Genomic DNA, 26,310 nt, shown 5'->3' on the forward strand with positions numbered 1-26,310 from the left:
TTTTCTTTGAGTTTCTTGTTTTTTATTTTCTATACCTTTGTTTGTGATTTATGTTTTTCGTTTTCGTTCCATGCATGAGTTTGTTTTTCACTTAAGTTGTTTAAACCATTATTTACTCTACCTGTGACACGTCACTTCCTCTGCCCCCGGTGTTTTTTGTATATTGATTTTGTTCCCGCCACACTGTGTATTTATATCCGTGTTTGTGACATTTTTTTCACTTTGAAAAAGGCTGTTGTCTCAGCCGAAACGTCAGCAGGATTAAGACCTGTGAGTGCGATCCTTACCACGCCTAATATATATATATATATATATATATATATATATATATATGCTTTATATTTGCACAGTGCTGCTGCAGTCAGTATATATATATATATATATATATATATATATATATATATATATATAGTGAATAAAGTACCCCCTCTTGTAAAATATAAGTATACTAGACATTAAGCCCGTTAAATTAACGGGCGCTAGAACATATGTAGTCAAACATTCGCCAGAGACGGTAAAGAGGCAAGACGCTCTGTGAGGAGCTGGTGGAAGTCTCTCTCAACCCCGACCCCCCATTTACCTTTACTGACTGCGCCGCGGACTCCCCGGTCACACATCCCACAGCTCGAGCTGCTCCTCTGTCACATGGTGCCGGAAAATTGCTAGCGCAGGCTTCGCGAGCGTTCGCCGCACTTCGCCAGGCGAATTTTCGCCTGCGCTACGCAAATTCACTAAAGTGCGAATTTACGCTCTGGTTGGCGTCTATCTACTTCGCTAGCGTAAATTCGCCAGAGACGCTAGCGTAAATTCGCCAGAGACGGTCCGTGGGGCACATGCGCAGTAGCGCAATTCCACGGACACAGGGACTGGACGCAGAGACACTTGAACTTTATTATATAGGATAGGATTGTTATTTTACCCCCAACAGTCTCCCTGTCACCTGAGACAATGTGTTTATCTTCCCCGATGCTTCCTGCTTCCCCACATCCGCCACTGCTTCTTTATCCCCCCGGTCCTACTATATCCCCCCCCTGGTCCTACTATATCCCCCCCGGTCCTACTATATCCCCCCCGGTCCTACTATATCCCCCAGGTCCTACTATATCCCCCGGTCAAACTATATCCCCCCGGTCCTGCTATATCCCCCAGTTTTGCTAATCCCCCCGGTCCGGCTATATCCCCCCCGGTCCGGCTATATCCCCCCGGTCCTGCTATATCCCCCCCGGTCCTACTATATCCCCCCCGGTCCTACTATATCCCCCAGTGCTACTATATCCCCCCCGGTCCCTACTATATCCCCCCAGTGCTACTATATCCCCCCAGTGCTACTATATCCCCCCGGTCCTACTATATCCCCCCGGTCCTACTATATCCCCCCAGTGCTACTATATCCCTGGGGCTGAGAGCTCAGGTCTCAGCCATTGTCGCTGCCAGACAACCCTTCAGCCCCTGACACTGCTCATTTCCCTGAGTGTCTCTCTCTCTCTCTCTCTCTCTCTCTCTCTCTCTCTCTCTCTCTCTCTCTCTCTCTCTCTCTCTCTCTCTCTCTCTCTCTCTCTCTCTCTCTCTCTCTCTCCTCTCTCTCTCTCTCTCTCTCTCTCTCTCTCTCTCTCTCTCTCTCTCTCTCTCTCTCTCTCTCTCTCTCTCTCTCTCTCTCTCTCTCTCTCTCTCTCTCTCTCTCTCTCTCTCTCTCTCTCTCTCTCTCTCTCTCTCTCTCTCTCTCTCTCTCTCTCTCTCTCTCTCTCTCTCTCTCTCTCTCTCTCTCTCTCTCTCTCTCTCTCTCTCTCTCTCTCTCTCTCTCTCTCTCTCTCTCTCTCTCTCTCTCTCTCTCTCTATATATATATATATATAGTGCCACATCCCCAGTAGTATCAGCAGCCGCAGGCTGCAGGCGCGGGTCTCCCTGCAGAATCCCAGACACATCCTCCTGCCGGGGCAGCTCCAGAGGGAACCGAGTCAGAACGGAAATTTTCCCTTGTAGTGCGCTGAACGTGACCATGTAGCGCCTACGCACACAACACACGACGACGTAGGCGTCCACACACGACGTCACTCAGCGCGTGGCCATACAGTTTGCGTCTGTGAGAGAGGATTGAGCACGCCACAGATCGCACAGGGTAATTCTGTCAATCTGCAATTTAAGTCTCTCCCCGGTGTCTCTCCCCGGAGCAGAAACTTGAGCGCTAGGAGTGGCGCCTCCCCGGGCACTGGATGCACAGCCGCTGGCTCTTATCAATCATGTGTTGTGCTTCCTGGTAAATGATCATCCAATCCCCCCTTCCGCGGGGCACATGCGCAGTAGCGCATTTCCACGGACACAGGGACGGACTGGACGCAGAGACACTTGGATTTTATTATATAGGATTATAAATTACTGAGGAGTTTCATGTCCATATAAAAATACGAGGTCGAAGGCCGAGTGTTTTTATACAGGTCATGGAACTCCGAGGTAACTTCTAATATCCTCATATTTTACAACTGGGGGTACTTAATTTATTATAATACACAAGTTTCAGTGAGTCATGTGACAGAAGTGTCATCAGAACTCAGTTTATAACTGGTGACATCAGTACTCACCGTTTTTAGGATATAATTTACAAGACATTCATGGCTTTTGTGTATTATATAGTGAATAAAGTACCCCCTCTTGTAAAATATAGGGATATTATAAGTTACCGAGGAGTTTCATGACCATATAAAAACACGAGGCCGAAGGCCGAGTGTTTTTATACAGGTCATGGAACTCCGAGGTAACTTCTAATATCCTCATATTTTGCAACTGGGGGTACTTTATTTATTATAATACACAAATTTCAATGAACCATGTGACAGAAATGACATCAGAACTCACCGTTTATAACTGATGACATCAGAACTCACCGTTTATAAGGATATAATTTACAGGATATTCATGGCTTTTGTGTATTATATACATATATATATATCTCACACAGGAAGACAGACAGGTGCACATACAGGAAGTACAGAGGGTCCCTGTGGATGGATTTGACAATGGCAAAGAGGTGCAGCAGCAGCAGCTGTCTCATACAATTTCATACAAAGGCAAGTGGCTAGGAGTTTCCTGAGACATCTCGTATAAGTGTCTGCTAGTACAGGGGAGACTGCTGGATTGTAGGTGCTTAGAAGAGCGGCATGGTGTCCCTAGCAGACATTCCCACAAGCTTGTCTCTACCTGCAGTCTCTATATCATTAGACAGTCCTGGTGACAGTCAGTCATAGAGGCCCCGGTGGGGTGTGAGCCTTCAGGGGTGTCCGGCTGTGACGCACTTACTTGGATTGGGGTCCCCTGATGTCAGTGAGCTGCAGACTTACAATGGCCTTCCCCGTCGGCTTTACCGGGACAAGAAGCAGTAAGGGAAACCGTGCAGGAGAAAGACAACAGGGAGCCCGGTAATACAAGTAATGTCCAACAGTTTAGCCTTCCCTAACACAGCCCGCAGTTACACATCGCTACTTACACCTCCCGAAAAGCTGAGCTAAGTGTCGCCTCCTAGCAGGTTCCTAGTCACACAGAAACATCCATCCTCACGCGAGACTGCCATCACCACTTCACGTAAGCGCAGTGACGTCGTAGGCCGCCGCCTTGTGGGCGTAACTCGGTATTACACAGTCGGAGGCTGCTAGTAAGTGGCGGTAGGTCGGCTTCAGGTCTGATTTTCCTTGTTTTGCATAACTTTTTTTTCGTTTTGGTTGACATCATGCCCCCCTCACTCAGCTTGTTAAAGGGATACTGTCATGGGAAAATATACTTTCTTCAAATGCATCAATTAATAGACTGCTCCAGCAGAAATCTGAACTGAAACATTTCTCAAAAGAGCAAACAGATTTTTTTTTTATATTTAATTTTGAAATCTGACATGGGGCTAGACATATTGTCAGTTTCCCAGCTGCCCCCAGTCATGTGACTTGTGCTCTGATAAACTTCAGTCACTCTTTACTGCTGTACTGCAAGTTGGAGTGATATCACCCCCTCCCTTTCCCACCAGCAGCCAAACAACAGAACAGTGAGAAGATAACGGCTCCCCGGTAGATCTAAGAACAGCACTCAATAGTAAAAATCCATGTCCAACGAGACTCTTCAGTAACATTGAGTTAAGGCCCCAATACATGGGATGTTAAAAGCTGCCAACAGACTGAAGCCCCGGGCTTCCCAGATCGATCTCTATCTCGATTGGTTGAATTTCGAAGTTTTAAAATGTGTTTTAAAATGATTTTATTGAATCATCACTCATATTTTCCTATAAATATGAGTGATGATTCAATAAAATCATTTTAAAACACAAGTGGAGTACTGGTACAATCTGAACTTTGTATGTCAAACCCTTGACCAAACACCCACCACTGGACCACGTAAGAGTGCAGGTACTTTTTCAAACAGTGTATGTGTATATATATATATATATATATATATATATATATATATATATATATATATATATATATATATATATATATATATATATATATATATATATATATATATATATATATATATACACACACACACACACTCTGTTGGAATTGATATCAGCAAGATAGTGGTTTGAAAGGAGATTCTTGATATTTGTTACTAATAGAACACTTTGGGGCCCATTTACTAACAATCGAATTGCATTTTTCCCCCACGAATCACAAAAAAATCATGGTTTTCCTACATTTTTTAAATGCTGTAAAAAATGTAATTTATGTGAGGCTGAGTATATATGATGATGGACAGTTTTCATGTTAGTTTTTCCTCTAATTTAGTATTTTTGCTTTATGTTGTATTGAAATGGCTTAAAAAGGTCTGTCCTTTACTAACTTTCAATGTTGATATTGCCACTGAATTCCCATATTCAGCTTTAGAGCTCTGTTTCCTGGGTTATGCCAATAATTCAGTAAAACTGTGGCCCCTAGCAGTTATAAAGCCATGGACCACTCAAATGCCTCACACTTGCTTATAGCCTGATACACTGTATGTGAAAACAACATGTTTTTTTCTGAGGGTCAGTCTCACACCATTATATACTGACACACTACCATATATGCAGAGGGGTTGCGATCTTTTTTGGAAAAAAATACCAGCCTTCATGTTAGAGTCCTGTGCGGGTCCATTTTTTGGAACCCGTACCCGCAACCTGCAATCCGCTACCCGGACCCACATTCTTACCTGCTTGGACACCATACCCAACCCGCAAGTACCTTATCCTCAACCCAGACCCGCGACCCGCTGACCATCAAGAATCAGGAAGTGCTGTCATTGTAAACTGAAAGTGATATCATCGGAAGAAGGCGTTCTCATAAAAAAAGGCTTAAAACAGGAAGTGCTGTCATTGTAAACTGGAAGTGACACCATCAGAAGTAGGCGTGATCAGTAAAAAGCAGCAAAAAACAATATTGAGAAGACCTGCGGGCCAACCCCTGACCCGCAAACCCATAGAACCGCACCCGGAACTTCCACACACAACCTGCAGGGTACCGCAGGTTTTTGCGGGTAACCTGCGGGGCTGCTGCCGCCTGAGGCAGCAGCCCCAATGCCGCACCCCCTCCTGCTCCACTCTTCTAACTTCCAGCGTCGGAGCGGGTGGAGGAGGGGCTGCATCGCTAGTGCAGTGAGCGCTATTGCGCTCACTGCACTAGAAGAGTCGAAATTCTGTTTTAAAATATGGAAATTTGTCTCTTAAAGTTACTAGAGGCGTTTTTTGCCGCCCTTGGTAACTGGCCGCTCCCTGCTACCTGAGGCAAGATTCTCACCTTGCCCCATGGCTGGAGCGGCCCTGCCCACAGGAACCCGACCCCCCGACCCCGTGCAGATTAAGATTTTTCTCCTATTAATAACATTGGGGTCAAGCATAATTTTTACCAGTCAGGCTGGTAAAATACTGGCCAGGTGGCAGCCCTAGCAGGAAATAATGTATTTCTCATTATAAAATCCTTGCACATGAGTTTCTCTACAGTGGCTCTTTCATGTATCTACTGCAAAGGAACATATAAGTTAACACAGTCCGTTCTTCAACAGCACTAATTCAGGAGTTGTTCACCGTCCAGTGCTTTTTTTCTCTATTATGGCATCATTGCATGTGGGTGCTATAGGAGGAAGATTGTTACTGATCTACTTTCTTACCACTGTCTATTTCTTCTTCTTCCCGTCCACCACCAATGCTGCCATCTCCTCCTCCTCCTTTCACAACACAAACAAGATGTTATGGCAAATGCAGTGGTAATGTGGATGCGAAAACATGCCATATTGGTTTTGGGCAAACTATTGTGTTTGTAGCCAGCAGGGCCACACTGGCAATCTGTGGGTTCTGGTAAATTTCAGAGGTGCTGCAGTAAGATGCCATAGACAGGGAGTATTTAGTGGGCTGATGGGGGCTGTTTGGAACTCATTGTACCTTGTATTCAGAAAAAAGGAAAATTCTTTCTCATTACCACATTTTTTTTTGCTGGCCAATCCTGGCAGCATTAAACTGATGGTTAGCTCCTCCTCCTAGCCATTGTCAGAAAAATAAGTTCTCCAAAGGATTTAAATACCTCCTCTCACCACTTGGACTCCCTCTAGTTATGAGCCCTACTTACAGTACTCTTGGGAGGGGTATGCTGCCAGGGGCAATGGCCAGAAAAAGAAAACTTACAGTAAGGGGCTTATTTATTAAAGTCCAAATGGCAAAAACTTTATGGTGATTTATTATACCACAAGGATGGAAAAAGTCTAAATCCTAAAATCCGGCATCTCAGACCTGCATAGGTTGTATACAAGTCAATGGGAGAAGTCCCGAAGATCTGAAAAATTTGAATATTTATTTTGAGTTTTTTCACAGACTTGAATGTTTTGGGAAAATGTATTGTTAAATAAAGGGAAATAACCTGTGTGGATTTGGTCTGAGTATATTTCAGAAAATAATTCGATACATAAGAATTTTGAGAAGACAGCCTGACAAGACAGCCGTTTACAGCAAATTCCAATGACATACTTACTTTGAATGCACATGATGCCACCACAGCCCACATCGCTTCGCCAGTCTCTTTGCACCATGCAGGACCTCAATGAATCCTGAAAAATGAAGTGATGAGGTTTTTGCAATCACAGAGCTCATTTAATAGCCTGGAATGAATACTATTTACCTTAACGTGTTCAAGTTTTTTTTGTATTTTTTTGTATTTCCTCCTTTTTGTGACTTGAGTTATAATCTTGGGAAAACTCTGTAACAGGACCCCCCCCAAACAAAATCCCATAATGTATTTATCAATGTTTTGCCATAAAAGCCGTTGCCAAGTGTGAAGTGTCAGCACTGATCACACCATGTAATTACCATTTTCACCACCGAGGGGCAGCACTGGACAAAACATCTGCGTGCCATAGACCTTATTTGAGTCATTTTGTTTTCAGTTCTGCATTGTTGGTGATTGCATGTTGCATTGCATTGATCTCACAGTGTAATATATTGTTAATTGCTTTGAGTGATTAGTTAAATTTTTATTACATTTTCAGGTTTTGGAATTGTTGCTTGGTGCAGGGATTTCAGTCACTGATCTCACTGTGCATAGCTTTGATTGGTTTTATTGAATGTGTAGTGGTTTATTGCTTTTTTTAATATCTGCTTTGCAGTACTCGTTTTCCCCATAAAACATGTATTGTGCATTTAAGATAGTGTATCTAGAATTTTGACCACATTCAAATCTGCAGAAATGTCAGAAAAATGTATACTTTTGAGGGAATACCTTACTTTTAGTTACTAACTTCATATTGAAGAACATTTAGGGGCAAATTCATCAAGGGTCGAATTTCGAGGGGTTAATTCCCTTGAAATTCGACTGGGGAATAGAATCGAATAGACAATTCGGGCGAATTTACGCGCTGGCGAATAGTCGAATTGGCGAATATTCGCCAGGCGAATAGGCGCTCGATCGAATATTCGCTCGAAGGATTTTCATTCGATCGAATGCCTTTTTATTCGATCAAAAACTTGGAAAACAAGCCTATGGGACTTTCCCATAGGCTTTTAAAGCAATTCGGTAGGTTTTAGGTGGCGAAGTAGGCAGTCGAAGTATTTTTAAAAGAGACAGTACTTCGACTATCGAATGGGCGAATAGTCGCAGCGTTTTTGCGCTCGATCCAGTACTTCGACTATCGAATGGCGAATAGTCGCAGCGTTTTTGCGCTCGATCTATTCGAATCATTCTACTCAGGCGAATTTACGCCAATTCGATAGTCGAGGAGCACAAAAATTCGAAGTTTTTTTACTTCGAATCCTTCACTCGAATTTAGTGAATCGGCCCCTTAATTTTTTTACCTGGTGAAATTTCACCAGTGCAAAACTGTGAATATTTGCAATTTTTTTTTCTATTTGCTAAGAGCACAAGAATTAATTTTTGCCAATACGAATCAGGTTTAGACTGGCACACTACCATTATAAAGATACAGCAGGCATTTTTGCATCTCATGATCTATTTGTATTATATGGCATTTTTCTGGATGACAGATCTACATAACTAACTCCGCTAGAAAATCATGTAAACATTAAATAAACCCAATAGGCTGGTTCTGCTTTAAATAAGGATTAATGATATCTTAGTTTGGTTTAAGTACAAGCTACTGTTTTATTAACAAATTCACTGCGTGTAAATACACAGTGCTGGACCGTGTCCATAAAAAACAATTAATTAAAACAATGCAAAGGTGGACAGATGGCAGGATCCTCGTAGGGTCCTTGATTTAGGCTTCAATGGCACCTTGCTTGTTAATCAAGACCGTAACGAATCGCAATGGAAAGCCCCCCTCCCTTCCAGTCCCACACAGAGCACCTGCCTGTCTACGTTGGGAGAAATAGGAGCTTCTCTCACCATCCTACACCTATGCCGCCTTGCCCTACGCGTTTCGCCGCGTGAACGGCTTCCTCAGGGGCATAAGTGAGTTGCGGTCGTGGAGTGACCGTTTAAATACCGTGTCGCCGGTATCTCCAAGAAGCACTTCCGCTGTATTACGTCATTTCCGGAAGGCGTCTGGGTTGGTGCGGTTCAGCTTGGTTCCGCTTGCGGTTCAAATTCCAATGCGCCTGCGTGTACAGCGCACGTCTGTGCTACGATTCACTGTATTGTAGATTCTCCTGCGCATGCGCACTTAGTACTCATCTACTTCGTGAGTACATAGAACTCCTATTGGTTTCCATAATTAGTGGGGGACTGTCGCCGCCCTGATATATAAGTATAGTTATGCCTTAAGGTATGCTTTGGCCAGTATTTCGCCCTATCAATTCTGTGATCAGCACAACAAGTAATGGCAGAAGTCAAATAAACAAAAAAGTGCACAGAAAACGAAAAAATATATAGAAAAAGAAATAATATAAGTATATATATGGGGAAATAAGATAAGTATATTTATATGGGAGCCCTACAGTGAGCTGCTCCAAAGACTCGTAAAAATGGTGAAAAAGTAAATCCTTCATTGAGGCCATTGGGGGATTTGCTATTCATGGCATAAATCCATCTGGCTTCTGCCTGCAATAATTTTTTATTAACATCTCCTATTCTTGAAGTTTGTTTTAATTGTTCTACTGCAAAGAACTGCATCACTTTGGTATTGCCATTGTGACATTCATTTATATGTACTGCTACTGAAGTATTGCGCTTATGTTTGACGTCCCCCACATGCTCCAAGACTCTCCTCCGGAATTCCCGTAGCGTTTTGCCTACGTATATTTTTCCACATATACATTGCATCAAGTAGACTACAAAGGTACTCTTACAGTTGATGTAGTTCTTTATGGTATACTCTACGTTATCCCGTGGTTGAGTGACATTTAGTGTTTGTCACTAAGGGGCAAGCTAGACAGTCTCCACATTTGTGACAGCCCTTCATTTTTGATGTTAGCCACGTTGTTTTAGTGGCTTGAGTGTAATGGCTTCTTGTTAATGTGTCTCTCAAGTTTTTACTCCGTCTAAAAGTTATTAGTGGAGTTTCACCAATCACTTCCTTCAACTGTGAGTCTTGCTGTAATATATATGCCAATGTTTGTTCACTATGTGTTTAATTTTATTGTGTTCTGCACTGAAATCACCAATCAATCTGAACAATTTAGTGTTGTCATTGTCATTCCGACTGTTCACTTTACTGTTGGTATTTTTAGAAATCAAAAGAGATTGTCTATCTGTGTCCAGGGCCCTTTTGTAAGCCTTTTTTAGAGAATTGTGACTATATCCCCTCTCTCGGAAACGTTCATATAGCTTTTTGGCCTCACTCTTAAACTCTTCCGGATTACTACATATTCGTTTGATTCTTAAATATTGTCCCACTGGGATCCCCGTGATGGTTCTTTGGGGATGTTGGCTGCGTGCATGAAGTAAACTGTTAGTTGCCGTTTCCTTCCTATACAGAGTTGTTGCTATATTGCCCTGTTGATCACGGTAAATTTTTATATCCAAAAAGTTCACCATTTCTTTATGTATCTGTGCTGTCACCTTCAAATTAATATTGTTATTGTTAAGTATGTCAACAAATGTGAAGAATTGCTCACTGGTGCCTGACCATATAATAACTATATCGTCTATATAACGAAGCCATAGCGATATCAGTTGTGCATATTCCGCTAGTTGCTCGTTAAATACATAATTACGTTCCCACCATCCAAGAAATATATTGGCATAGGTGGGTGCGCAGGGACTCCCCTAAAATTGTTTTAATTAATTGTTTTTTATGGACACGGTCCAGCACTGTGTATTTACACGCAGTGAATTTGTTAGTGTGGTTGTGGAGTGTCACGAGGTTTATGTCTTACGAATTCATACTTTTTTATAATGGAACCATTAAAAGTTAAATTTTAAAATAGACTTTTTAGTGCACTAAACTGGAGCAGGGGTTCTGAACTGGGTTGCTGAGGGGCGGGGCTGAATGTACTCGGCTCGCTGGGTGCACTGCTCCAACCCTAATGTTTCTATTTAATATTGTTACTTAATATACAACCTTGCAGAATAACCTAGCTCATACATTGTAGTCACATTGTGGATGCTGTTTTTTCTACTACTGTTTTATTATTACAGAGAAAAAGGAAATCGGTTTTAAAAATTTGGATTATTTGGATAAAATGGAGTCTATGACAGACAGCCTTTATGTAATTTGGAGCTTTCTGGATAACGGGTTTCCGGGAAACGGATTCTGTACCTGTATACAAAAAGCCTGTTATATTCATATCTACTTTGTACACTCTTTACCTCTGGTATTGGTTGTTTTGCATGTATTTGTGTTTAAAATAAAAAAATAAAAATATTTCATATATATATGGGGTAGGCTGAAACATTAGTCTTGCTTAATTAGTAAAATATTGTTTAACTATAAGACCCATGAATGCAGATCCTTTGCAGCGGATTGAGATATTTTGTTGATTCTGCTCCCAAGCACATTAATTTTCTTTATGGAGAGTACTGGCATCTCGTGGAACTATATACATATATATATATATATATATATATATAATACACCCATTTATTGTACAACAGTGCGGCATATGTTTGAGTTTTATAAATATGTGTGTGTGTTCACTAATTTTATCAACGATTGGTGGTTTTGTCTTTTTGCATAGCGGATCTTCAGTTGCCTGCCCACAGTCCCGGATTAAAATTCAAATTGTCCCGCAATTTCGACAAGTCCATTGTTGAAGCCTTGTGAGTGGAGGGACTCTGAGATCACTCATTTATATTTATATTTCTAAGTACGAGAAAACCTGCGACCATGATTAAATATGATGTCAAAGGGGTTGTATGTTCCTAAATGGCATGGTAATTAGAAGGGATGTTGCTACAAAATAGGCATTGATTTCGGCACCACACGGATGTGCTGCTTTTTGGTTTTGTTTTTTTTAATGTTTTTCTGAACCAAGAAAGATACCTTATAAATTACCTTATTTAAATTCTGGTTATATGGTTTACTGGCAATTTTTTATGGCATATAAAAAGTAGGCAGCATATTTTGTTAGCAGGGGCCATTAAATATGTATACATTGGTTATATTTTGGCATCTGTATGCCAAATAATAGGATAATTTCATATTAGGTAGCCATCTTTTCAGAACACCCATGGCATTCTTATTGACAATTAAGGCATATAAGTGGCTGGATTTCCTATTTTTTGGAATTATTGTAAAAGCTATGTGTGATATCTGCTAATATTTGAAGCAATCAGCTGCTCCAGCTTCAGCTGCATGTGCATGAGGCGTCCCTGTCCCACAAGACAAAGTTGAATGAATTACTCCTTATCTTATTGCTTCATTAACTTTTACTACACTGCTGCTTGGAGATGCCTGTGGTTGATTTTACAATGAGAGCGAAAGAGATAAGATAGCTTAGCTGAGTAAACAGATTCTTCGAACTTTTAGGCTAGTGACACACACAAAGATTCATGGAAATTTAGTCTCCCAGCAACAAAGCGCTTCTTCTTCAGGCGATGAATCTCCTCGAAAAGCCTTCCAGTCAGCTAGAATCTAAATTGCCGGGGGGTGGCACTCGGAGCGCTTTGTTTATCAAAAAAGCGATCCGAGTGCCATCACGCCGGCGATTTAGATTCTAGCTGACTGGAAGGCTTTTCGGGGAGATTAGTCCCCTAAAGAAGAAGAAGCTTTGTCCCTGGGTGACTGTCGAATCTTCGCATGTGACACTAGCCTTAGGGTGGTGGCACACGTGGCTACTCATGGAGATTAGTCGCCCAGCGACAAATCTCTTCTTCAGGCTACTAATCTCCCCAAAATGCCTCCCCGTCGGCTAGAAAGTAAATTAAGAGATGGCCCTAGGATCACTTCGGTTTTCCAAAGTCACCTGAAGTTTCCTTTGGAAATGTATGCCATCCCGCCGGCGATTCATATTCTTGCTTGGCGACTAATCTCCCCATATGCCATCATCCTTAAACTTTATAAATGTGTAAAATATGAATATTGAATGCAACAGAGTATTAAAGCTGTTGAAAGGATTATAGTGCAGTGGCATAGCTACCATACAGAAGACCACGAGATCTGCAGCTGGTGGTGGCTGGTTACCATGAGTGCATATGCAGATTAGTTGGGGGCCTGGAAAACTTTTTTTTCTGGGGGTGGCTTGGACCCAGCTGCCAATTGTTATGTTACTGTTATAGTATAGTATAGAAGGAAAGGTCTAATGGCAGGTGCCAAATATTAGAGCATCCCCCAGGTATTATAATCACTTACCTGATACCCCAGACTAGTGCTTTGGTTAGCAGAAAACTGCACTAGCCCGGGGTACTTGCGAGTGAGCGATTTCCTTTCCTTCCTTCTTTACTTACATGGGTACATGTGCGCAGTAGAGGTAAAAAGCCGACTTTATTGCTCTACTGCACACGAGTAGGCCCCAGGATTTTGAAAAAATAAGAAGGGAGGAACATGATTGGTCCTTCTACATTAAGTAGTGTTGTGACACACACACGCACTATGGTTATGGTAATAGCATATTGGGACAATTTCTTGCTGAAAATGGGATGTAAATGTGAGTCACCACCAGGGGGCAGATTAATTAATACCCTTCTCTCGGCAATCGGTGCATGTGCAGATGGTCCTGCACATGATTAAAAACAAGAACCAGGCCTGGACTGGCAATCTGTGGCTTCTGGCAAATGCCAGTGGGGCTGCTATAAGGTGCCATATAAAGTCAGTATTTAGTGGGCTTGTGGGGGCTCATTGGGCCTCTGTGTGGGCTGATTGGGCCCCTTTGTACCTGAAATGCCTATTTTAATTCTCAGCCTGGACCTGACAAAAACCAACCCCTACATCGTATTTAGCAATAAGTATCTAGTGGTGGACTAGGGTCATTTTCTTCTCCCTCCCCACATATTTCTTGACCATACAGGCACCCGAGAGTTGTCCTCTAAAGCTGCCACCATAGACACGGGCGAATGAAGCTTCTATATTTAAAGTTGTTAAGTTCTGCAGACAGAATGGCATCAGGATTTTAGCAGGATTAGTAGCCAAATTACACATTAATAAAACCCTAATTAATCAAATAGCATACAAACCCATGACACTAGATTGCCAACTTATTGGCCCTTGTATGGAGGCCTCAGAAGGGCTTTTCTGAAAATCAGCCAGATGCTTTGAAATCCATTGAGGACCACATCTGCTCATTTACACTATTCTCACCCAGTGGATCTCCATAGGTTTGCAGTATGATCTGAACTTTGGCTCCCCGGCATATAACTGAATCAGCCCGATTTGGCTCTGAACATATGTGGCCGAATCTACGGAAGTCTGCTTATTTGGCAATTACGACTTTCTCACAACACTACTGCTTCATGATGGGTTTTCTTGCAGCTGGAGTTGTTGAGATTGGTTTTACATGCAATTACTATTCAGAAAGTTTCAGGTTAGTGGCATGTGCTGTGTTTTCTCGTGCCCTTAAACCACCCAACAGTGGTAGATACCTGAAAATGAAATATTGTTTATATATAGAGGCAGATTTATTAAGGGTCGAATGGAAAATTCGAATTTGAAGTTTTAAATTTATTCTATAGTCAAAGCCCTCAAATTCAAATTGTGAATAATCCAATCAAATTTTAATCTGAATTTCGAGATTCATCAAACCGTGGCCCTTTAAAAATTCAAATTTGACTGTTCGCCACCTAAAACCTGCTGAGTTCATGCATAAGTCAATGGGAGAGGTCCAGTGACCATTTTGAAGCGGTTACTAGCCTTCATGACATTCAAGTTTTTTCAGAGAAAAAGTTTTCAGGTCGGTAATATTTGTTCGAGTTTCAGATATTCTATTTTCTTTAAATAACCCCCCAATCGAATTTCAAAGTTTTTTAAAAGTTTAAAGAAATCCATATGAATTCGAAATTTGATAAATGTGCCTCATAATATTAACATATAATGTATTTTATAAATAAAGCTATACATACATTTCCCCCCATGGCATTAAAGCTGATTTTTTTTGCCTCAGAGTTGATACATTTGTCTGCACTTTTGGAAGCATGAAATGAATCATTAATGTTCCTCTAAGAAAGAAGCTTCCCCCACCTTGAACTCTGTACCTGGGCCCAGATTCTTAATATGTTGACAACATTTGTGCAGGTTGAGTCAGTTTGCTGGTGGCAGAGGCAAAAATAAATTCATTATTCTGCCACTGATTATATTTTCCTTAGTGTACTAATAATATAAGGGACATTGCTCATTCCCCTCATTTTATCTCATCTCTCTTCTTCCTGGAGATCAGTCATTTATAACAAGTCATTTCCACAACGTGGAAGGAATCTAAAATTCATAATCAAATGATGTTCCTTATCTTCCATTTATCATGCTTTTTATTGACTATGTAATCTCTCAAGCCTTAGTCCAAAAGATAACTCAGAATAAAATATGAGCAGAGTGATACATAGTATAAACATGATTTTTAAATGTGCAATACTGTATAAAGAATACAAATATATTAATAAAAAAAACTTGCAGGAATTCAAAATTCAACCCTTGATAAAAGTGCCTCTTGGTGTTTTACATACAACACAACCAGTGCATCTATGTACTCCTGCATGTGGGGTTAAAAGATGGTATACTTGGGCAGTGTCATTCTGTGGCTACTAAAGCAAATAAAGTTCTGTCTTGCATAAAAAAGGGCATTAACTCAAGGGATGAAATTATGCCTCTTTATAGGTCCCTGGTGAGGCCTCATCTGGAGTATGCAGTGCAGTTTTGGACTCCAGTCCTTAAGAGGGATATAAATGAGCTGAAGAGAGTGCAGAGACTAAGTGCAACTAAATTGGTTAGAGGGACGGAAGACTTAAATTATGAGGGGAGACTGTCAAGGTTGGGGTTGTTTTCTCTGGAAAAAAGGTGCTTGCGAGGGGACATGATTACACTTTACAAGTACATTAGAGGACATTATAGACAAATAGCAGGGGACCTTTTTACCCATAAAGTGGATCACCGTACCAGAGGCCACCCCTTTAGACTAGAAGAAAAGAACTTTCATTTGAAGCAACGTAGGGGGTTCTTCACAGTCAGGACAGTGAGGTTGTGGAATGCACTGCCGGGTGATGTTGTGATGGCTGATTCAGTTAATGCCTTTAAGAATGGCTTGGATGATTTCTTGGACAGACATAATATTAAAGGCTATTGTGATACTAAGCTCTATAGTTAGTATAGGTATGGATATATAGAATTTAATTAAAAATAGAGAGGGGTGTATGTATGGATGCTGGGTTTTCATTTGGAGGGGTTGAACTTGATGGACTTTGTCTTTTTTCAACCCAATTTAACTATGTAACTATGTAACTTGGGGTTGTGTGTATTTCCCCACTGGGTCTGAGGGACTTGGGTGCTCCTTGAGACTAGTATTCATTGAATGACCACATTTCCGTTTCCTTGGGACCCTCTTACCTCAAAACTCATCATTACACACTATCTCGGAGTAGTTAAGCAAAGCCACTTTTGTATTCTTGCTGTGGGGATTGTATTTACTGACATAGTACACATCACGTTTTGTGTCATTATTTGACCACTTTATACTTTTTCTGCTTGTGATCACAATTGGTCTCAAGTGGTTTGAGTGCTGGCACTTTGGAACTCAGAGTGCCATGATTGCCTTTGCCTTGTGTCTTTATGTGGCCATGGAACTCTTCGGTTCTTTACATTTTACAGTAGTGGGTCCAGGTATGGGATCTGTTATCCAGAAAGCTCCGAATTACAAAAAAGGCCGCCTCCCATAGACTCATTTTTAATCAAACAATACAATTTTTTTCTCTGTAATAATAAAACAGATATAATTAATCCTTATTGGAAGCAAAACCAGCCTATTGGGTTTATTGTTTACATGATTTTCTAGTAGACTTAAGGTATAAAGATCCAAATTAGGGTAAGATCCATTATCTGGAAAACCCCAGGTCCCAAGCATTCTGGACAACAGGTCCCATACCTGTACTAAACTATGATGCCCAGGTGCACATTTGCCCAGTTTTTATGTACTTTTAGTAAAGATTCCCTTTCAAAACCTATGTGACACTCACACATTCTGCAGTTTTTGACATTTTCGATAGGTGCTTTGTTCTTTTGTATTTGCCAATCAATTTCCTTTCTCAGGCTTTATACTTATGTACAAATCCATTTTGCTATCAGCCAGGGACAGAATCATTTCCTTCAGTAGATAAGTTTAGAACGATAAACCATACTACGTACAATGCTGTTTTATAGCCTGGTATGTTGTAGTTTGCAGTTCTAATATCAAAGTCTACTGAGTAGATATATAGAGGGCATATAAAACAGATAAGCGCTTTTTCTCAGTAGATTACACATATGCCACCGCACCTTTTAATGACGGGGGTCACACTCCTGTTGACACACCATTGGTATGATTAGTGCCTGTCACTCTATGACTGCTTTATCTTTGCAAAAAAGGCTCAAAGCTCTTTGACATTCACATTTTTAGATAAGATGTTGACCAAGTCTTAAGTACCAGTTTCTTCACTTCTGGAGTACATATTTACCACAAGTTAATTTGTGTAGAATTTGAGAGGACATGTTTTCCCCCCGGTCCCAAGTTCAGATAGGGTGGCCACCCTTTACTTAATTTATTGTGAGATCAAATGTAGGTTGAAATAAGATTTGTCATAAAATCCATCTTCGAGCCATGCTACGGCATTTCATCCTGCGAATATATGTGTGAAGCTCTTCAAATAGCCACTCAATGCTGGCAGGTGGTAATAGTATCCACTCGCCATTGTAACATCTCCCTCGATAATAGTTCTGTATCTACTCCCCATTGTAACAACTCCCTCGATAATAGTATCTACTCCCCATTTTAACATCTCCCTCGATAATAGTATCCATTCCCCATCATAACCTCTCCCTCAATAAAAGTATCCACTCCCTATTGTAACATCTCCCTAGATCAGCACTGTCCAACTTCTGTGATATTTTTATGGCCTTTGTGGTGGAGGGCCGATAATGGAAGCTCCCACTATAATAGTATTCACTCCCCATTGTAACCTCCCCCTCATAATAGTATACAATCCCTATCGGAACCTCTCCCTCGATAATAGTATCCACTCCCCATTGTAACATCTCCATCAATAATAGTATCCACTCCCACACTGTAACATCTCCCTCGATAATAGTATCCACTTTCTATTTTAACATCTCCCTCGATAATAGTATCCACTCCTCATCGTAACCTCTCCCTCGATAATAGCATTCACTCCCCATTGTAACTTCTCCCTTGATAATAGTATCCACTCCAACACTGTAACATCTCCCTTGATAATGGTATGCACTCCCCATAGTAACATCTTTGTCGATGATCACCCCATCATAACATCTCCCTTGATAATTCCATATGCCTACTCCTCCCCTGTGGCTAATACAGCACCCCCCCCCCAGCACATAAACACCTTAGGGGGCCCTAACAACAATTTCTAAATTCTCCCAGAACAAATGAGGTTCTCGTCCCACAGGTAGTGTAGGGCAGGCAGAGTATAGCGCACACACACGGAGCAGGCAGAACAGAGCAGGAGACAGGGAAACCTATCAGGACCACTCTAAGATGAACAGTTCATACTGTGCTACATACAGCAGTTTGTATGAGGGTGAACAATGTGGGCACTTTCAGTTTTCTGGGTCTGAGGTGTGAACAGTGCAGGGCTTTACAAGTGTGAACAATAGAGGAGTTACAGGTGTGAACAATGCTGTATTTTACAGTCTGAATGTGAGGTGTAAACAATGCAGGGGCCAGTTAATCTCGGTATTAATACCTTTTAAAGTTTACACATGGTAAGTAGTCACAGCAGGTAGACTTTCTTGTGGGCCGCCAGTTGGACAGCACTGCTCTAGATAATAGTCAGCTGTCAGCTCCTGGGTGGTCACTGACATCAGAGAAATGGATATTAAATATGCCTGGCTGCTGCAGCTATTGGCAGAACACCATCATGCCAGCTACTAAAAGTGTTATTTTTTTAGAACAAATGGGCAGCATCTCCACTTGGTCAACACGAGTTGAATAAAATAGCTAATAATTTGCTTATTGTTTTAATAATGAATAATCTGTTTTACCTCACAAAAGAAAAAAGTATGTTCAGCACAAGCCACATTCATTGCACTCGTATTGAAAAAAGGGCATCTAGCGCTCTCAAGAGTCGAAGACCCCAAAGATGGCTGCGGTGAACTCTGAGGGGTAAGTAGAAAGTTAGGGGCAGCTAGGCTGAGGGGGAAGGTTTTTTTGGTTTCTCCTTTAAAATGTTGTGCTTGGGTCAGAATGATTGGAAGATACACAGCCAAAGGGATGAGTTATGTGTTTGCAACCCAAATGAACAGAGACATTATGAAACAATACACAACACAGGATCTTGGTTTGTGCAAAAAAAAATGAACCAGAAGCTTCTTTTGTTTAGACACTTTTTTTTGTTTTCCACCATTATATATATATATAGATATAATAGATATATTTATATATATATTTACTTTTGGGCACTTCTAAGATTCTACTGCTCTTGCATACAGATTTCAATGAAAACACTGTACATGTTCAAAGCACAAAAAAAGCACAGGGGGAAAAAATGAGGTCCATTTGCTGGCCCAGTTGAGGTGGCAATTAGAAGTTGGAGTAGCCCACCACCTTACACAAGGCATGATGTTGCTTCAGTCCTTTTATAGTGCCCACACCATCCAAAACGCAGGCCCTGCTTGAACTGGTGGCTGGGATTAGGCTCTTCTTTTGCTTTTTCTATGTTATTTCTCCAGAGGAATTCAGCATGTGCCCTTTATCTTTTGGAAGGTGGTGGTGGTGGGGAGAGAGACAAGGGTAAATGGGGAGACAGAAAAATGTGGGGAATTAACTGATAAGCCACTTCTGGGACCCGCCTCACACACCGATTGCATAGTAAGAAGACGAGGTTTGAGCAGAACTGCCAGTGTGATCCTTGAAATCCGTGTTTTCTGTGGGAAGTTCACAAAGTCTGTGGTGGTTCCGTATTTCATACGAAGCATAGTAAATCTACCAAATCCATATTTACAATCCTGCAAATATCTATGTATTTCTCAAAGGAAAACGGAAGAAAATAACGTTCAAAATCTATATATATATATATATATATATATATATATATATATATATATATATATATATATATATATCATAAAATAAGGCAATAAAAGCAACTGTTTTGTACATTAAACTTATTATTTAATAATAGATCTGTGATCTCTGTTCAAAAAAATGGTAGCAAGATTGTTGATCTGTTAGCTGCAGAATAAAGAGAAATTCATTGAATCCTGATAACCGTTCAGTGCTGGAGGTGCCTGCATCCGATTGCAGAGCGTAATGTATAAATATGAATTGCAGTGTTCTGTAGATACCTCCCGTAGTGAAGCAGTTAATACCCTTAAGGATGGTATGGAAAGAACAGATTTCCTTTTTTCTCCCTCACAAATGAGGCAAAATGCAACTAATATAAAATTAAAGAAAAAAGTTGTTGTTTTTTTGTTTTTTTTTGGAAGAGACTAAGAACACCATAGCGAAAAAACCCAAAGTTCAGTAAAAACTACAAAATCCATTTAAAAAGGTCCCACTTACTTGACACATCCCATCGGCTAATGGGCCTGCCGTGTCAGAAAAATAGTCACAAAAACCTAAAGCGCAGAATCCTTGACTTCCAGGTTGGAACATATATCACACCCCTGAATTGTCCCCCGGACAAAGGAAAAAGTGTGCTTAGCCTACAAATTTACATTTACCAAAAAAAAAAGGAAAGAAAAACAAAACAAAAAAAACAGAAGGAAAGAGGAAAAGAGAAGGTTCTGAGCAGTGCACTTTTGTAAAAGTCTTTATATACAGGAGACGTTTAAAATGTATGGGTTCTTTGTGGGGTTCATTTCCCCAAAAGCAAGGATACTATCGTGCCTCAACTTCCTTAGGGTTTCTGGAGGGAGAGAAGTCCCGTGCTTCAGAGTTTGTAAGGGGATTAGTCCTGCGGGGAGAGGCGGGCCTCGTGTTACTGGCTGGCACTAAGGGTGGGGGAGCACTAAGTGCCGCTGTGGGTGGGGTCCGGTTCAGGATCCCATTGTGCATGGCGCTAGAAGGGCTGAGTCTAGGATAGGGCACACTGCTGAAGTGAGGCATAAATGATGGCATGTGTGCCAAGTGGCTCTCAAGTGGGGAGGAGTGGAGGTGATGCATCCGTGCCCTCTCAATCTCCTCTCTTAGGTGCAATCGTTCCTTCTCACGCTCGTCCGCCTGTCGTAGTCGCTCCTGCTCTCTCCTTGCTTCCATAATTTGCTCATGAGCGTAGTCATGTGGCTCTCGCTCCCGATATGTCCGTTCATGGTCATAAAAACTGGCAGCGGCTGTCGCTGGGTATCTGTGCATGGCGTCGGCCCGCAGGTGGAAATCCATCCGCCTCTGCAGGTCTAGACTGCGGTAAGCATCTCGTAAAGGATCCCTCACCGGGTCCCAGCCAAAGGCAGTATGCGGAAGCCTCTCTCTGCTTGCCAGTGGGCTCATTGCCATAAGTGGATTCATTACCCGTGTGCGGTCCAACATATTGAAGTTGCTCATGGGGTGTACCCCACCCATTTGAAGAGGCATGGAGGCTGCCATTGAGTGATGTAATGCAAACCCATGTAAAGAAGAAGGGGGTGCAGGTAGTTGGGGTTCTACCGTCCTGGCTGGATGAGGTGGTTCTGAGCCCACAACCAACACATCTGAATCCTCCTTGCGTTCTTCCTTAACTTTTACATCACTTTTGATCTTTGGAAGATCTGAGGGCAGTTCCAGCTTCCTTTCGCTCTCTTTCCCAACGAGGTTACTGAGCTTTAAGCTGTCACTTAAGGCTGGCTTTCCATATGGAGATACAGACTGGATGACAGGCTTGCCACCATCCTCTGAGAGCCTTTTGTCATGGCTGGGGGGATCCTTCACCGGTGACCTACTCTCCTTGATCTTGTGCTCTGTTTGCAAGGGCTCCCGTAGCCTCTCTGAGTTTTCTCGCTCAGTGTCTTTGGGCCGATCTCCCATACTGCTTTGCCTGAGTGAATCATTGGGAGTTTGGCTGTTGCTGCGAATGAGGTTGCTTATCTGATGACTAACTGGGGCTGATGCTGGAGAAGATCGATTTGAATGATGGCGGCTCTTGTCCATTATATCCCTGAAAAACAAAATTATTCAAGTTCTAGGTTTTGGCTTCACATTGAGTGAATGGAAATGTTTTGCAGGGTAAATACTAAAGAGTTACTATTTTCAGCCAAAAACAGCTTGAACACCACGTGGGAGTGAATTATATGCCCAGTCTATCAGATTTGCTCCAGGTTGTTCAGACTAGCAGGATGACACTTGTGCAGGGATTTGAATATTTTGTGCAAAATAGAGGCAAATACAGTGTCAATCTTCTAAAAAATATACCTTCCCTAATAAACACAAATGAGTCGTATACTCCCCTTGTTCTACATGTGTGTAATGAATAGGGTTTTGTCTACTGTTTTAATCAGGAAAAATCTATTTTATTCTAAAGCCACACGGGGTGAAAATCAGTTTGCTGAAAGACAAATATCAGCCCCTTCCACAGGCAGTAGCTTCCCCCTGTGTTTCCATTCAGAACCATTGTGCTGGCTCCTGCACGGACACACTCAGTGGATTTCGGCATGAAATGCAAAGTCTTGTGTTTCTTCGCTGAAATCCGCTGATTCTTTTCATGCCGGGGGCTTTAATACTAAAGCAACCAGCATACTGATGTTTTCTGACAAAAAACATGTTTTATAATACTGATTAAAAATAAAATTATTACAAGGTATGGAATGGCAGTGGAGGATTTGTCAGGCTGAAAAATAAGGGAATTGGCAAGAATTGGGAAGAATTTTGGAAAACTGAGGAAGAAGTCAAGACAAAGATGTACAATTATTTATACACAACTATGTGATTTATGACAAATGTGCCCCTTGGATACTGCAAGTTGCATCTAAATGCTTTAGGTGGGGGTGTAATATTTTCACTGCATTTGCCATGCCATACTCTCTGTGCTAATCCTGCATGTATATTCAGACATGGTGGCCCACAAGCCTTGGCTCTAGGAGATGCACTTTGGCTTTTTTTGCACACAACAGTACAGATACGTCATTTAAACTTAAGCAACCACCTTTCTTTGTCTCTTTCATCCTTTGTGAGCAAAAGGTCCTTCTTTTCATCCCTGTCATGGTTGGTCACAGAAGAACAGCGCTCCTGGTCTCCAACTTTGGACCACGGCGGAGGAGTTGGGAATGAGGGAGGCGTCCGGTGAAGACGATTCCATGGCTCATGGGGACTGGGGAAATTCTGAAGAGTGGGACTCTCTTTGTGAGCAAATAGGCTGTTGTGAGCTGCATTAGCAAAAATAAAATGAAAATACCATGAAAACCCAGGCAGGAGCATTACACATATAGTAGCAGCAGTGCCACCAAGCAAACTCAGATTATGTAAACAGATAGAAGGGACACTCACCGCCATGCAATTTCTAAGCAACACTTAAATTAAACACTTGATTGTTTAATCATCAGCTAATGGGGAGTTGTTGTTTTTTATTTTTTTTTTATAAATTAAGAAACAGTACCTATTGGCAATATAAAATAAAATAAATACTTCTTGGCATAAGAAATCCTATAACTAACACCTTTGTATTCTGAATAACATCAATTCTGTGCTATAAAAAGTTGGCTTTAATGTTAATAACCAGGTAGATCCTCCACCACCCACCCTTCCCCCAAGATTAAATGGAAACTGTCAGTTACAGCAGCTGCAGGTGGTTTTCAGCCCATTTTCAGGCTGTACAGTAGTGACAGGTGATTTCCACAAAAGCCTATGGAAGGTTTATTTGGTTGTTTTTCTGCCAGCAGAATCTACCTGGTGTGAGTCCTACAGGTCCCTCAGTGAGAGATTTCACTGCTGAAAATGGATGTAAGTAGGAATGGATTATAAATGGAACATGGCACACTTTTATTCATCCATGCTGCTTATAAATGCAGTCACACTGTAAATTATATTTAAATGTATATGGCACCCCCTGCATTTTTGGTGTTACTGTCCCTTTCAGAAATAGCCTGCAATTGCCTGTTTTTACAAGGAGATTACTCAGGAGTGATAGCTGCAGGGTGAACATTAATGGCACTCTGCTGCTTTCAGCCTGACATCTGTGTATCCCTGCACAGTAGCTGATCCTGGCAGTGAAGAGTTAATTAAATCCCAGAATCCTACAATGAGTGGAAGAGAGATCAATGTGAATGCTGTCATAGCGCCAGTTTTATGTGAATCACAAGCACAACTGCCACCAAAGCACATGAAGAATTGCCTGGCAGCACTTGGGCGGATATGCAGATGAAAGGTCTATCGGTCTATTCCTCATCTCCCCTGGGCAACGGCTAACCAATCAGTATGCAGGAATTGCAATTCTCGTGCCCGGCCTTAATTACATTTGACTGCAAAGGCCTCAGTCAGTACTTACTTAGAGCATGACTGGCTAATCCTCCAAAGGCATTGCTGCCTAAGTTCCCCAGGCCGCTGAAGCTGCTTGACCTGCTAAATGGATCTGGAAAGGCAAACGGATTGAAGAGGCGTTTATCCAAGTGCACTGGAGAATGAAACGCACTCAAGCCCCTACCACTCTCTCCTACATAGGAACTGGGTTAGGGGATTGGCTTGTGTATGTGTGTGTGTACAGCAAGAGAGAATTCTGGGATATAAAAGCTGCAGCCCAGAAAATACAGATGTCTTTACACCACCTGCTTTTAACCAGTAACTATGCAGGGGACAGAAAGGGAGCTGGTGTTCGCAACCACCAAAAGTAATGGATAGGCCTTCACTAAATGATATATCTCAAATGCTATGGGATCATTTGTAAGCCAAATAACATGTACTGTTGCCTATCATGGGGTTAAGTGTGAGTTGCATTACAAACAAAGGCTTAAGGGGCCCAGGCTGGCCATGCTAAGTTGTGTTGGAAAGTGCAGGGGCTAGAATTTTAACAATGCTCAGAAGATGTACAGAAAGGCAGTCGCATTGCCCTCCACATACACAAAGCATTTGGCACACCTCTTCTACAGTAAGTAATCCAGTTCCTCCCAAGTGCAGGATTCTTTTCAGGTGAAACAGAAACATGGAAGAGAATATTTCTGTTAAGGATGAAGGGCTGTTCGATATTTATGGAGGTGTAAGAATCAAATGAATGAAATGTTCTTATTGCTAAACAGATCCTGATCTCCTGTACTGCCCAAGAAAACTCCGTACAATATGCACAATTAGAGACCACTAGGTTTAAAGCGATTCCCCTCCACTTTCACAGATATTACCTGCAAGCAATCCACAGAGACAGAGAGAAGTGAGAATGTGATCAGCGCATGTTACTTACACTTACCGGCCAGGTGGCTCGTGGGTAGGAAACTGCTGTGATGAGGGGACGCTCCAAAAGGGGCAGCTGCTGGGTGTGTTGATCCTGACAGGAGAGAATGACACAACATATTCATTATCAGCAGCTGTTAGTTATCGGCCTCACTCTCAACACGTTTCCAATAAAATGTGTTTTCCTGGAGACATAAACTAGTGACGTCCAACAGGGATTTTATACAAGTTATAAGGGAAACGCTGAGTAGTATATTTGTATAGTGTGTCCCATGTGCAGATCTGCTGTTACTCACCATGTAGACTTAATTATAACATTATTATTATTTATAGAGAACCAGAAGATTCCACGGTGGGGCCACAAACATACAGATTCCATACAAATACTCCCAGATCCAGAAGGCACAGAGGGTGCAGCTCATTAGAGTTTACAGGTTGAGAAATAAAATATGAAACAAGTTTGAATGGCTGCCGAAAGCACGGGTTTAGCAAAGCATTGTCATTCACAGAGGGACATACGTGTGTTCACTGTGTTCTATTGTGTATAAGAAATGAAAGAAAGTCTTTTGGGAAGGTGTCATTGTAAAGGCAGGATTGAAGTCGAGTCCTAGTCAGCCTGACAAACGATTTCTTTAAGGGCAACGACAAGTATCTGTACAAACGCATCCTAAGCCACTAAAGCATTTTCCACTTCAAAGAACAGTCTCTGCACCGGGAAATGCCTATTTCTGATCCCTGAAGATTTCCAACTCTTAATAAAAGGAATTTGTTTTGAGCTCCTAAACCCTGCTAACCCAGGACAAAAAGGAAATCGGCCTTCTCCAAGTGAAGCCGCAAACAGAGCCTGTCTACGAGCTGCTGCTTATTAAATGGAACAGCTCACAGCTGGCTGCACATACATCTTACACACCCGGAGATAGATGGGGCTCTTGTGAGTAACAAGGGAGCTGGGCTTGAGCAATGGTTCATGCTGTCA

General features: G+C 41.8%; 2 protein-coding genes across 13 annotated transcripts in view; both read right to left on the bottom strand.

The window, feature by feature from the left end:
* The window catches only part of chfr.S (checkpoint with forkhead and ring finger domains, E3 ubiquitin protein ligase S homeolog), a 30,365-nt gene extending 26,738 nt beyond the window's left edge, over positions 1 to 3,627 (bottom strand). The window contains exon 1 of one of the 4 annotated variants that reach the window (XM_018244141.2): positions 3,480 to 3,627. The gene's annotated coding sequence lies outside the window, so the exon portion shown is untranslated. Of the gene's footprint in view, positions 1 to 3,292 lie in introns of all 4 variants that reach the window. The other 3 variants (XM_018244145.2, XM_018244140.2, XM_018244143.2) reach the window with 3 other exon arrangements.
* Positions 3,628 to 20,146: 16,519 nt separating this feature from the next.
* LOC108707141 (autism susceptibility gene 2 protein) overlaps positions 20,147 to 26,310 on the bottom strand; it is a 279,082-nt gene continuing 272,918 nt past the window's right edge. For 6 of the 9 annotated variants that reach the window (XM_018244147.2, XM_018244153.2, XM_018244149.2 and 3 more), the window contains 4 exons: positions 25,345 to 25,428; positions 24,442 to 24,525; positions 23,104 to 23,323; positions 20,147 to 22,119 (listed from right to left, as the gene is read on the bottom strand). In XM_018244147.2, the coding sequence (XP_018099636.1) occupies positions 20,868 to 22,119; positions 23,104 to 23,323; positions 24,442 to 24,525; positions 25,345 to 25,428 (1,640 nt within the window). In that variant the 3' untranslated portion in view covers positions 20,147 to 20,867. The remainder of the gene's footprint in view (positions 22,120 to 23,103; positions 23,324 to 24,441; positions 24,526 to 25,344; positions 25,429 to 26,310) is intronic. The other 3 variants (XM_018244148.2, XM_018244155.2, XM_018244156.2) reach the window with 3 other exon arrangements.

Source organism: Xenopus laevis, chromosome 1S (genome assembly GCF_017654675.1).
Source record: "Xenopus laevis strain J_2021 chromosome 1S, Xenopus_laevis_v10.1, whole genome shotgun sequence".
In the NCBI taxonomy this organism is placed as follows: Eukaryota; Metazoa; Chordata; class Amphibia; order Anura; family Pipidae; genus Xenopus; species Xenopus laevis.